Genomic DNA, 14070 nt, shown 5'->3' with positions numbered 1-14070 from the left:
AAAAAAAAAAATAATAATAAAATGAACTAGCAAGAGAGAAAACTTTTTTTTTCTTTTTTTTTTTTTTGATAGATTGGAGAAAAGTTAATATTGAAAAGAAATTAAGAATGGCCTGTTTGTTTAAAGATAATAAGGTTAAAAACCGTATATAAATATATAGATATATGATGAAATTAAATAATGTATACAATTTTATTCAGAAAAATGACCGTATTAATTTTTTATAATCAATTTTTATGATAAAAATATACTACAATCGATCTTTAGAATACTCAAAGGATTTTGAACAATTTAGGGTACATGTTTCAGTTGTTTAGGTCACATGGGGAGTAACAAAACAAAGTAATTTAAGGTTTTCTCATAAATAAAAGAAAGTATGGAAATGTATAAAAATTTCTACAAACTATCCTAAACAATCCTGTTGCAACTCCTTTCACCTGCTGTGAACTATAAATAATCGTTTCAATTGCTACAACACTCAAGAAACCCTAAGAAAACTTGGTGAAAGATCAAAATATCTTACCAACGTCAACGTTGTATAAAAATTAGCAAATTTCTTGTTGTAAACATAGCCAACCAACTGAAGCATATATCCCAAATTGATCAAAACTTCTTGGTGATTCTAAAGATTGACCAGACGATGTACAAAAAACCTGTTCAAAATGAACATCACCCAATCTCATTGAAGGACTCAGGATTATTCTGTACATTGAACCCCTTCAACATGTATATACATAAAACGATCATTTTTCTGATAACACCTGATAAACAAATGAAAGATTTCAATCGCGTAATGATACATACATACCTGCAAACAATACAATACAAACATACGTCAGTCAGAGATGTTGATGATGGGTGGGTAATACGCGTAGGTATCCGCAGCGGGGAGGTGACGCCGAACAGCCCATCACGACCCCACAGCTCCATGAGCCAGCAAAGTGCCAGCAGCGTTTGTAGCAGTAACGTCAATCTACGTCCTCGTACTTCTGCTCCGCGTCGACCGCGACCTGCTTCTATCGCTGGTACCGGCGTTTCGGTCACAGAGCGACACAGTGAGCACCAAACAATATTTTTTGTAACACGTCTTACCCTTTTTTTTTGGTCTTCATTTTGTTTCCCATTTATTCTTTAACTCTTCTCGCTCGCGTTTCTAATCATGCGCCGTCTATGAAAAAATTCCCGCCTATCCCCCCCTCCCACCACCCATACACTATTTTTGCTAATATTTTGGCAAGGATCACTGAAAACAAATGATGAGATTAAAAATATTAAAATATTTATTTTTATTGTTTTTTTTTAATTAATATTATTTAATATTAATATTTAATATATGTTATATATAGTAACATATATATATAATAAATTTCTTTTGAAATAATAAATAAAGGGGAATTATTTAAATAAAAAATAAAGAGGATTATTATTCTTTTCTATTTACTATTCCCTATTATATTTTCTTTTTTTTATGAATGAGGTGGGGTGATTTACCACCACTTGCAATATTTCCACGCGAGCGAGATGACAATGAGAATAAATGGAAAAACCTTCTTTGGCTAATATAACGATCTTCTTATTTACACACAAATTACACACAAATTGAAAAATAGTTGGATAGTGTTTAAATAAATCTAGGGAATTATTACTAAAATTGAAATACGGGTATAATAATAATATGTACATATACGTCGATCGCACTCTGATGATGATGACACGCCAAGCGTTTTACATTTTAATTTGTTTTTTTTTTTTTTTTTTAATTTTCTTTTTTCTTCTTCTTCTTCTTCTTCTTCAATTTTTTATTTATAATTTTTTTTTTTTTCATATCTATATATTTTTTTTTTTTCAGTTCAAATTCGCTTTCATCATATTCGTTTGCTTATAATTGTTTTCAGATTGCACATGTGTAAATATCTTGTTTCCTGTATAAGTTTAGTGTATTTTTAAATGTTTATGTTTTTTTTTTTTTTAATAGAAAAAAATTATATATAATAAAAATATTTTGTGAATATTCTTCATAGATATCTCAGGTGACGCAAAATTAACAAAGGATTCAAAGCCACCACTGCCAAAGGTCCACAGTACTCCAAAGAAACCTTCTACGCCTAAAACAAGTGAGGTCAAGAAACCTACGGAAAAATTAACAAAGAATTCAAAGGCGTCGCCACGGATAACTTCAAAAGCTACGCCTTTGCAAAGTCCAGGTGTCGAGCATTCGCCACTCATTCGCGAAGCCACTGAAATAATTGAACATGAACAGCATCATGATGATAAAAATGGCAAATCGGAAGAAAGAAACGAGGAAAAGAAGGATCACGGTTCGGAAAAAGCACAGGTAACAAAGTTTTCTTACTTTTGCGTAAGTCTTTTTCTTTTTTAAAAAAAAATGGCCCCTCCCCCCTAAAAAAAACTATGAACTTATTAGAGTCACTAAAACCTGTAAATTGTTCATTGGTTTAATATACAAAGGCAAGTATGCGAACATTATTTGATTATTGGACGTGTATATAATATTTCAGGACATAGAAGAAGCGGAATTAGTTGTTGAAGAGAAAAATGAAATTAAAAATGAAATTAAAAATGAAATAAAGAATGAAATTAAGAATGAAATTAAGAACGAAGTTAAAAATGGTGATGGTCCGATAGTTGAACAACCTGTACCAGTAGCCGCTATGAAACAAGCCAAGGACGATAGTAATTTCATGCAAGAAACGTTATCCTCTCAAGAATCCTCATTGAAAAAAGATGATAATAATAAAGTGGAGAAAGTAGAAAAGAAATTGCCGATTGAACAGGAAGCTGAAACCGAAACAGATAACGAAGAACAAATTGACATGTCTGGTAAGTTTACTGATCAAACTCGTTATATAGATAAAACATTAATTAAAAAAAAAACAACAAATTAATTACTATGTGTAAATCTTATTTTGTTTATTTTTAGCTTCAATGATTGCAAAAATTAGAATCACCACGGAAGAAGAAGCTAAAGCTGCATTGGCTGAACGCAGAAGATTAGCTCGAGAACAAGCGGAAAGGGAAGCCGAACTGGAACGTTTACGATTGGTACGTGATATTTTTTTTTTTTTTTTTTTTTTTTATAGAAAATTTGTAACTCAGTGTTTTATCAAATTTGTAAGAATTTAATCTAATCGATTTTGAAATCGTATAAAATGAATTAGTGATACGCTTGTTGTTAACACACACCCAGTGTGTAATCTTCATAGAATATTTGATTTTTTATTTTGTTTACAAATTCATTGAAATAAAATAGTATTAATTTATTATTATTTTCTTTGTATTATTTTTTGTAGGAAGAGGAAGCCCGTTTGGAAGCTGAAAAATTACGTGCCGAAGAGGAAGAACAACGACGTTTAGAAGAGGAAACATTGCGTTTGGCGAATGAAGCAAGACAGGCCGAAGAACAGAGATTAAAATTAGCAATCGAGGAAGCGAAACGTCGTGAGGAGGAGGATCGAAGAAGACGAGAGGAAGAAGCTCGTCAGAAACAAGAAAAGGAAGAGGCTGAAAAGAAAGCGAGAGAAGAAGTTGAAAGGTTAGAAAATAAATAATTACTATAATTAAATATATATTACGTGTTTCGCGAAATAAATTTGTGAAATGTATGACAAACATTGTGGAATATTCTTTAATAATACTAAAGAAACATTTAAAAAAAAAATAATAATTTATCTTCGTGTTTTATTTTCAGACAACGAATCGAAATGGCCGAACGTTTGAAGAAAGAAGAAGAGGAAAGAATTGCACGACGTAAACGCGTTGAAGCGATTATGCTCCGAACACGTGGAAAGAATCAATCAAATACATCGACAAAGGTATATAAACAGGTTTCATAAATAAAAATCTTTTTTTTTTTTTTTTTTTTTAATTTTTATTTAACCCTTTCGCGACGGGCGACTTCTCCGTCGTAGTACTTTCGCTGAACGTGCCGCCGCGCCAAAAGTTTGCATCTATGCTTCACGGCAACCAATCCAAATTGGTTTGACGGTGTTTATTGAAAAAAAATACTCCATAAATTAAAATATTTATAACATTTAAACATATTAACTTAATCGTTCGTCATATATATATATTATACAATGTACAATACGCGGCATTTTATGCATAGCGACTATAGCCGCCCGTCGTATGAGAGTAGCATTTTATGTAGAGCGACTATAGTCGCCCGTAGTAACGAAAGGGTTAATTATTATATTATCTTTTTGAAAATAATCTTTCGTATAAAACAATCTTGCAATGTTGGAAAAAATGATGATTATTGATCGCGACCGTTGTTTACGTTTGTTCGAAATAACAGGGCGAGGGTGGAGACGGTGATAAATTAAAAGAAGACAGTCCTAGCGATGAAAATAAATCTGTTCCCGGTAGTAAAAACGAAGACGTTATGACAGCAAGTTTAATATCAGAAGCTACTCAGCAATTTTTAAGTGTTGAGCAACGAGCTCATCATGTAGAAAACGTTACTACTGCGCCAGCTATCGTTCATAATGGCACGCACAGTAACGGAATTAATGAAAATAAAATAGTATTGGATAATAATCAGGGTAACGTCGAGGGAGGACTTAATGGTCACCATACGAATAATCATGGGAACGAGATCAACAGTCAATCTATTGCACTGGATAATGCCACCGTGTAAGTATATATATATATATATACAAATTGCAAATAGAACATGTGGAATTTATTATACCTACACAACAACAACAACATCAACAACAACAACAACCCACCACCATCACAACCAACAACAACAACAAAACTATAATAAATATATATATATGATATATACCGTTAAATATCGCTATGATTACACAAGAAACAAAAAAAAATGCGAAATGATGTGAAGTTTTCTTTTTTTCTCAGCGATGATTATATGAGAGTTTTAAACGAAAAGTTTTAATAACAAGAAATTCTATAGAAAGGCAGGCGGCGGCACATCTTTTAAAATGAATTTTGTAATCTCAAAATATGATTTCTTTTCGTAGTTTCAAGAGACAATAAAATATTACGTTGTCATACCAATATGTTAAGGCTTTTACAGCAGAATATTATAGTATATATATATATATATATATTAAATGAAATTTATCGGACGTGATTTACCTGTTACGTTTATATGTCATTAAAAATAAATTATTATTATAGGGAGACTCGCTGACAAAATTAATAATGAATAAAAATGAAAAAATATAAAAATAAAAATATTAAAAAAAGAAAAAAGAAAAAAAATACTTAACAAAATAAAAAGAAAACTAAATCAATAAATGGACATGGGTATTTAAAACGAGGAGCCAACTTCGTTGTTTGCTTTGCTAAAAAAAGATCAACATTTTACGATATGTGTTTTAGAAAGAAGAGTTTTGTTTCATCGCGCAATACATTTGTTTAAACTTTCATAAAAATATATATATAACAATACAACAAGAAAAAATAAATAAATAAAAGAGAATATCTGACGCATTTAAAAAACACAATCGTTCTGTGTACTACTGCAGCGTATATAAAACACAACTACTTATTATTCACATTTAGTGATCGCTTTTCATATTTCACCCTATACTGATTTTTTTTTTTTTTTTTTTTTTTTTACTGAAGAAAGATACGATTGCACAATACTAGCCAATACGTATGTAACTTTAAAAAAAGAAAAAAACACGTCGACTGAATATTTAATATAATATGAACGGATACCACAGCAGATGCACGTATTTATTAATGCGTGTTATAAAAACGAAAGCAAGTTACCTATATTAATATACATACACATATTACATACATCCCATACATACTACATATATACATGTATACATTTATGTATATATATCTATATACCATACGTAATTGGGGTAAGCTTGAAAAATCGAAACTCTCGCATTTTATGTGTATTTAAATGCATAAAAAAGAAGTATCATTTGTATAGAACCTTTCAAGCAAACAGCAGCAGCAGCAGCAACAACAACAACAACAACAACAATAGACACACACATTATTGCAAAAAATAATTCAATTAATAGGTCTTATTGATTAAAATTAAAATTAATCGCTAATTATTATTGTACATTAATATCTCTAATTAATAATCGTGTAATCCTGTCGTTATTATTTATTTAACTTTCCACAGCCGTCATTATATAAAATAACATCACATTAACTTGGCGACATTATATAATAACAATATTAATAATAATAAAAATAATAATAATAATATTACTAATAATAATAATAAAATAATAATATTAATAATAATAATAATAAAAAAAAAAAAAAGAAAAACACAAGTCGTTCGAAACTTTTACGTAAAAAATATCCAATTTTTACAAGAAACAAACATGAGAGACTAGATTAGGGATACTTTATTTTTTCTTATTAGATTAATGCAAATGCGGTAACAATTTTAACAACAATAACAATAATTTTGGGTTCTTTTTTTTTTTATCTTCTTTCTTTTATCTCCTATCCGTACTCCTCTCACCCAATTTCTGATCAATTTGTTGTTCGTCATAACTTGAAAATTATTTCGTCCATCGAATGTTATTTATTTGTGTGTAACATCGTATAATTAATTTATTTCAATAATATTCGAAGCCCCACATGTTTATAAAATTTCTTGTAAAATTAATTAAAAGTGTCTTCTTATGTGATTCTATATCCAAAGATAAATGAAAATAATGTTATTTATAGTTGTGTATCATGTTTCGATATAATATCAATATCACAGTATAAAAAAAAGTCTAGTTTCAAATAAACGAAGCCTATAATGATGACGAATGAGAGAGAGAGAGAGAGAGAGAGAGAGAGAGAGAGAGAGAGAGAGAGAGAGAGAGAGAGTGAGAGAGAATGAGAATGAGAGTGAGAGAGTAATTTGAGCAAGTCTCTTTTGCTTAACAATACATATATACATATATACATGTATGTATATATATATATTGAAATTAACTTAAAAAGAAGATAAAAATAATAATTAATAAAAAAAAAAAGAAAAAATATACCAAGATAAAAAATTTAAAAAAAGAAAGAAAGAAAGAAAGAAAGAAAGAGAGAACCTTATACAGAATATATGCTTATGTACATTATTTTAATTTGTATAATAGTAAACGATTATTAATTTTGTTTATACTCGTTTAAAGTCGTTCTTCGTATTTAATGGAAATTTAAAAAAAAAATAATAATAATAAAAAAGTTACCTCCAATGTAACTCATAATATTAATATAATAATAATAATAATAATAATAATAATAATAATAATATTCACGTCGCTTTTATTAAGGACAAGAATAATTTTGATAAACTAATCCGAACGACTTACTTGTTATATGTTACATATATACATAAGTATATATATATATTTATATATATATATATATATATATATATATAAAACTAGGTGCAAAGTTTCTGTAACGATACATTCTATTGTATTTTTTAAAAGATTTACTTGGAGAAATCCGCTTGTTAAAATGAATCTTATTCTTTTTTTTAAATATCGGAATATAATTGTTTTCAATTTACACACAGAGAAATAATATTCCTAATCTAAATAATTTCGTAATTTAATTGTACATTGCAAAAGTGGCCAGAGAGTGAGAGAGAGATAGAGAAAGAGAGAGAGAGAGAGAGAGAGAGAGAGAGAGAGAACAAGAACAAGGATTGACAAGCTTAATTTATATTAGTACAATGTTTAAAATGACTACATCGAGTGTAATTTTTTTTTTTTAAATTTAATTTGATTTATCTCACATATTAATAAAATAATAATAATAATAATAATTTATTGCATAAATACTACTACATAAATAAAATGATGGCATGATATATATATATATAAAAAAAAAGAAAAGAAAAGAAAAGAAAAGAAAAAAAAACAGGTACGATTGTATATTGTATTTATCTATTATATTAATAGTTGCATATATATTTTATAATTTATATTTAACCAATTGCATCAGCTGAAAATGTTTACACTATTTTCAGATAGTCTTATGAAAAAGTATTTGAAAGTTTATCAAATGTATAACAACATTAATAAATCCCATTTAGCACACTCTGTTATTAAGAACGTATAACAACGTAATGTAATATCGAAGAAGCATCAAAAAAAAATTATGGAATGGCTAATAAAACTAAACAAATCTAGCGTTTAACTAAATTAATAACAATAACATCAGTGTACATAATGTAAAGAAAGATGAATAGCATAAAATTAATTAATCATTCAAATATTGTTTGTAATTTGATAAAAGGAGCTCGGTTAAGATAATTCATTGTTTTTTCTTTTTTTTTTTTTTTTAGATTTATTTATTTTTTTTTTTACTATTATCACAAATAAAGTAATAATAATAATAATAATAATAATAATAATAAATAACGTGCTTCGCGGTGGTTTCATTATTTTTTTTCTTTTTTCGTTTCGTTTCAATTTTATTTACTCGCGTAGTAAAAAATGGTCATTAACGAAAAGCTTTTTATTAATTAAAAACTTTCTCATCATTAAATGTATCGTTCATTATTGTCATTGTATTTAGAAAACATTGTTTTAGAACATTTTTAATACTTTGAGAAATATATATATATATAATATATTATATATCAAAAGTTATCTTTACCAAGCTCCATTTTCTTTCCTTTTGATTACCATTTATTAAAGCCTGCTGTGTAAATTTCCTCCTTATATATCGATATACATATATATATCGCAGTAAATGTTAATAATGTGCATGTTATATTTTTTATTATATCGATTATAAAATCTCTGGCTTGTCATTTTAATTTTTTGCAATTTTACACACACACACATATATATATATACCTAATATGCGTTAAATATAATATATATATCAGGCATTGCCTGTTAACTGGCTGCCAACTTTTGCTATGTACTATTTCCCTTTTTTTATACTTCATTCGTGTGTGACAATATTTATTAATCGGTTTTTGAAATATTTCTTCTTCTTATTATTATTATTAAATACTTTATTAATACAGCTTGCAAAATGTAACTAATAAAATTTGAAGATAGTTGTGTTATTTAATTGCAATGAAATTTACGTCTAGAACTTAGTATAGATTTATTAAAAAAAAAAAAAAAAAAAAAAAAAAAACACGTACACACTTAGATACAGAAAAAAAAAATAAATAAATAAAACAAAATAAAAGAAGACTTTTTAGGGACTTCGTTTGCAAATAATTTTGCTTATCGCGAATTTAATTCTAAGTTTACATTAATACATCGAATGCCCCCCCCTCCCGCCCCTTCTACAGCTTTATTATTATTGAAATATTAAATTAATTAATTAACATCAGTTTGCTCACAATATGTGAGTTTTATTTAATAGAATAATTTTATCTTTTGCTTAATGTTTCTTTGTTTTGTTTTTTTTTTCTTCTTCTTTGTGCTTTACTTTTGAGAAAAATAAAAAAAATAAAAAAAATAAAAACAATAATTATTGGTAGAGTATAATTAATCGATAAATATTAAAATAAGTAGCTGCAGTTGGCTTTATTATCTATATTATTAGTCATTAATAATTATTGTAGTTATTGTAAAAAAAAAAAAAAAAAAAAAAAACTTTGCTGTGATGATGTAACGGTATAATATTAAAAAAAAAAAAAAAAAAAAAAAAAAAAATCGTAGTGGCGCTTAGCAATTAGCTGTTATTTAGAGTTTGTATGTTTCCTTTGGCTGATTTTATAGCAAACAAAACAACGTGACCAACAACCTGTTAGACCTGTCAGAATTCGATACTCTGAGTAATAACAGTAGTGGTCCAACGCTTGAATTGACGCTCAACAACATGGCCACGGAAGATACCCTCAACTCGAATTTGAATCCAGCCGCAACACCATTCACACCTTTGGCAAATACCTTTACATCTGCTGGTGCTAACGCCAACATCAATCCTTTCCAAGATGCTTACGTAAATAACAAACAACAAGACAGCAATCAAATGTCAGGTATTACGACGATCAATTAATTTTCAAATATTCCTTTTTTTAACTCATTTAGATCTAAATTAAAGTTCATTCAAACAAAATTATTAAAGTACTCGCTTAATTTAACATGTATGAGACAATTTGATTTCCCAGCAATCCTTTACACAATTTTTTTTTTTTTTAGAATAATTTTGGACAAAATGAATTATTTCCATTCTAAATGGGTTAAATGTAATTAATGAAATATTAATTTATTAATGAATTGTTATTTCACAGATCTTTTGTCCTAAGATTTATCTAAAATCTTCTGAGATGAGCAATGGAGAGGAAAAAAAAAGAGAGAGAGAGAGAGAGAGAGAGAGAGAAAAGAAAAACAAAAAAAATTGGAGTCGGTGTCCAGTGTGTCTGTGGCAATGGGATATATGTTCGAGTTAAAACATCGTTTACTGATAATGTAAATAAGCGCTTTGATGTATGTAGAAAATGAGGATCCCAACTAGAATGAAGAATGATAAAATAGGACGATAGTTCAGGGAAAATTATTTTACCCTTAAATCATTGAACTTTAAGCGTTATTATCGATGGAAATGTAAAATAATATATAATAATTAGTCAATAATATGCAAACAGCGATTCTAAGCACTCAGTCTGTCGTAGTAAATCTACTCAAAATATACATATATATTATCACATATATGTGTGCATATATATATATGTATATTCATAAAAAAAAAAAAGAAAAAACAAAAATATCAACGTGACTTTTTAGAAGCCCAATTATAAATGAAAATAAGGAAAACTATGTGGAGGAAGAGAAGAATATAAAACAACAACAAAAAAACAAAAAAATAAGACTTGTTCATAACGTACAATTCGAGATATAAAAAAACAAACAAACAAACAAACAAAAACAAAATGGTACACATTGTACGAAATTCCATGGAGATCACATTTACGTACGCGCCCTTTTCCTTTATTTTATTTTATCATAATGTTTCATAATCGATAATCGATAATCGTTAATGAGTGAAGAAATGAAAAAGAACATTTAAAAAAAACAAATCATGCAGGAACACAAACCCGAAATATGATGATAGTAGTAACTTCAAGTGATTAAAACCAAGTGTGTAAAACGGCTTGACGAATATAGCACAAGATTATAAAACAAGAAGAAGAAGAAGAAGAAGAAAAAAAATAAAAAGAAAACAAGACAAAAAAAAATATAAGAAGGAAGTAATAATTAAAAAAATAAAAAAACGTAATAATGCATGCTGAGTTTAAATGAAAAAAACAAAACAAAAAAAAACAAAAAAAAAAAGAAAAGAAAAGAAAAACTCAATCTGCCAAAAGAACAAAGAAATATAGAGAGGGGTGTATAAACATCACTAATTAATTATGCTCTAACATAATAGATAGTAACATTATCTTATAGAGGAAAGACAGCCTAAGAATTATTACTGTGTATAATAAGATATTTTGAGCTGATAGAAAAAATAACTTTTCTTCCATTTAATTACATTTTGGAGCATAATTTTGCTCACTAGTCAAGCAATTTTACTGTGTTTGTCATATCTTGTTTTGAAAGCTCACTATCGGTACCCTGTGTTAAACATCCATCATAGAAATGAAGGTACAACTAGAATTCACTATTACCCCCTGCCCACCTCCCTCCCTTCCCCCTCCCCCTTCTCTCTCCCTCCCCCTCCTCCCTCCCTCAAATGATTTTGAATTTTTAGTTGTAACAATGATTATCATCATTAGAATCAAAATAGCCACTGTGTTTGTATACATCTGTTAAAAACGTATAAACAACAATAAGAACTTTTTACAATGACAATATTACACATTGAATTTTATATAATTATCTCGTTATAATAAAACAAATATTTTTATCTTCTTCAATTAACAGGATGCAAAAGTTATTATTAACACTTTAATGGCCGCAAGTCTTCTACACAGTCAAACATAGCCAGGAGAGCCGGTATATAATATTATTGAGAAATTAATTAAAAAAAAAAAAACTGATAATAAATTTACGAAAAAAGTAACATAAAAAAAAAAGAAACAATAACAAAAAATTTATAAATATATAAAAAGTAATAAATAAATAACGGCTACTAATCACACAGCACATTGTTCCGGCTACTATTCACACGTATGTTGCGTGAGCGGCCATTAAAGTGTTAAAAAGTGTACAGCGATTCATTTGTTTGTTTTTTTTATGCAACATTATTTGAATTTCAAAAAAAAGAAAAAAAATAGTATAAATATAAATTATCAAATTGAAACGACAAATGTATATAAAATAAAAAAAAAAAAGAAAACGAAACACACAATTACATTTGTTGCTATTTCAGTGGCTATTTATGATAGCAGAGTACTACGATATGCTATCATGCATTATTGAGCAGGTATTGGAATTTATATTCACGATGTGAGTTATTTGTTATTACTGTAGTATAGCATTATAAAAAAAAAAAAAGAAAAAAATGAATAATGAGAGTTAGTAGTATGCCTTATGTTTCATACTTGCGATAATATATTGCAGGTGCACCATATTGTGGGATTTGCAAGCTTATTTATAATGGGTATAATAAATTAATCCACTTTTCTCTTATTCTAATTTCTGAATAGCATGAAATAATAAAGAGATTATTCCCAAGACAAGAAATAATGTTTTTGGACGCAGATACTTCATGTACAGTTTGTTATTCAATCAACCCTTTACACACACACACCCTTTTTATAAGAATACTTTTACGAGAGTTAAATCTAATAATTTTTTTCTTTTTTTTTTTTTTTTTTTTTTTTTTTTTTTTTTTTAATCATCTTCCTTTGGAAAATATTTTAATCAATTTAAAGAAGGGGGATTGTAAGCAGTGATATTTAATTATAAAATACCAACACACACATATATATATTATTATTATTAATTATTATTAATTATTATTACTATTATTAATATTATTATTATTATTATTATTATTATTATTATTATTATTATTATTATTATTATTATTATTATTATTATTATTATTATTATTATTATTATTATTAAACGAATAAGCCTGATTAAATATGGCTTAATGTAGTATTTGTTACAATTAAATAAATTTTCTTTTCTGATATAATCCAGTTATCGATAATATCTTTAACAATAGTACATACTTAGTATTGGAGAACATAGATCAATGCTGAGTAAAATGAATAAAATATTTAATTAAGATTCCCTCGCGTGTCTCGTTCAAATTGTCTAAATATGAAAAGAAAAAAAATGTCTTTTAAAAATATTTATCTTGCTTTTTCAAAAGGAAAAAAGAAAAAAAAGAAAAACTTATTGTAAAACAAAAAAAGCAGAGAATTTAAGATAAGAAGTCATTCACTAATTAATTTTTGGCTTTATAAATATATGCTTGTTCTTTGTTTATTGGCTATTAATGATAATTATATTGTACAGTAAAAGTTTATTTATTTTCTTAATCTATATTTCTAAAAAATAAACTTTAAATAAATAAAAAAAAAAACAAAACGCATGTTCTCGTTACACGTATGCTTGTCCTATGTTTGTCGCCGTTAGGAAAGAAAATGAAAAAAAAAAAAAATAAAACATAAAAAACAATATGTCTTTGTATTAAAGTTTTTCTATATATATATATTATCTATAATATATTAAAAAAAAAAAAATAATAAATAATAAAAATATGTAATTATGATGTTCCGAATGCAACACGAATGTTTCTAAACGTAATTAAATGAGGGCAAAAAAATAATAACAAAACACATTACTAAAAATATCTCGCCAGTTCTATCAAAATAGTTCACTTAAGATGACTCCATATTGTATAAAAAAAAAAAAAAAAAAAAAAAAACATACTTATATATGTAATAAATAATTAATACGAAATTATATGCATAATTTATGAAATATATATAAAAATAATATTTATTTTCTTTTTTTTGTTCAATATCTTTTTTTGTTTCATATTAAGGAATGCGCAGAATACTTCATCATCATGTTCTTGATGCAATAAAATAAATAAATAAATGAATAAAAAATAATAATAATAAATAATTAGGATAAATTTGGGAAGTGAGTATTGTGGTATACAATAAATAAT

The 14070-nt window shown here is 27.0% G+C and overlaps 1 protein-coding gene across 29 annotated transcripts in view; it reads left to right on the top strand.

Moving 5' to 3' along the window:
• The window catches only part of LOC107064664 (uncharacterized), a 183496-nt gene that overhangs the window by 125546 nt on the left and 43880 nt on the right, over window positions 1–14070 (top strand). For 25 of the 29 annotated variants that reach the window (XM_089171062.1, XM_089171066.1, XM_089171064.1 and 22 more), the window contains 9 exons: window positions 876–1055; window positions 2022–2335; window positions 2520–2841; window positions 2942–3063; window positions 3312–3553; window positions 3710–3833; window positions 4316–4653; window positions 9714–9973; window positions 10229–12281. In XM_089171062.1, coding sequence (XP_089027188.1) covers window positions 876–1055; window positions 2022–2335; window positions 2520–2841; window positions 2942–3063; window positions 3312–3553; window positions 3710–3833; window positions 4316–4653; window positions 9714–9973; window positions 10229–10242 — 1916 coding nt within the window. In that variant the 3' untranslated portion in view covers window positions 10243–12281. Of the gene's footprint in view, window positions 1–875; window positions 1056–2021; window positions 2336–2519; window positions 2842–2941; window positions 3064–3311; window positions 3554–3709; window positions 3834–4315; window positions 4654–5941; window positions 8240–9713; window positions 9974–10228; window positions 12282–14070 lie in introns of those variants that run through there. The other 4 variants (XM_089171056.1, XM_089171060.1, XM_089171047.1 and 1 more) reach the window with 3 other exon arrangements.

This window comes from Polistes dominula, unplaced genomic scaffold (assembly GCF_049000335.1).
Source record: "Polistes dominula isolate Pdom_NZ unplaced genomic scaffold, Pdom_raw_medaka contig_31, whole genome shotgun sequence".
Taxonomy (NCBI): domain Eukaryota; kingdom Metazoa; phylum Arthropoda; class Insecta; order Hymenoptera; family Vespidae; genus Polistes; species Polistes dominula.
Note: the sequence above shows the minus strand (reverse complement) of the source record. Positions and strands in the feature narration are given on the sequence as shown.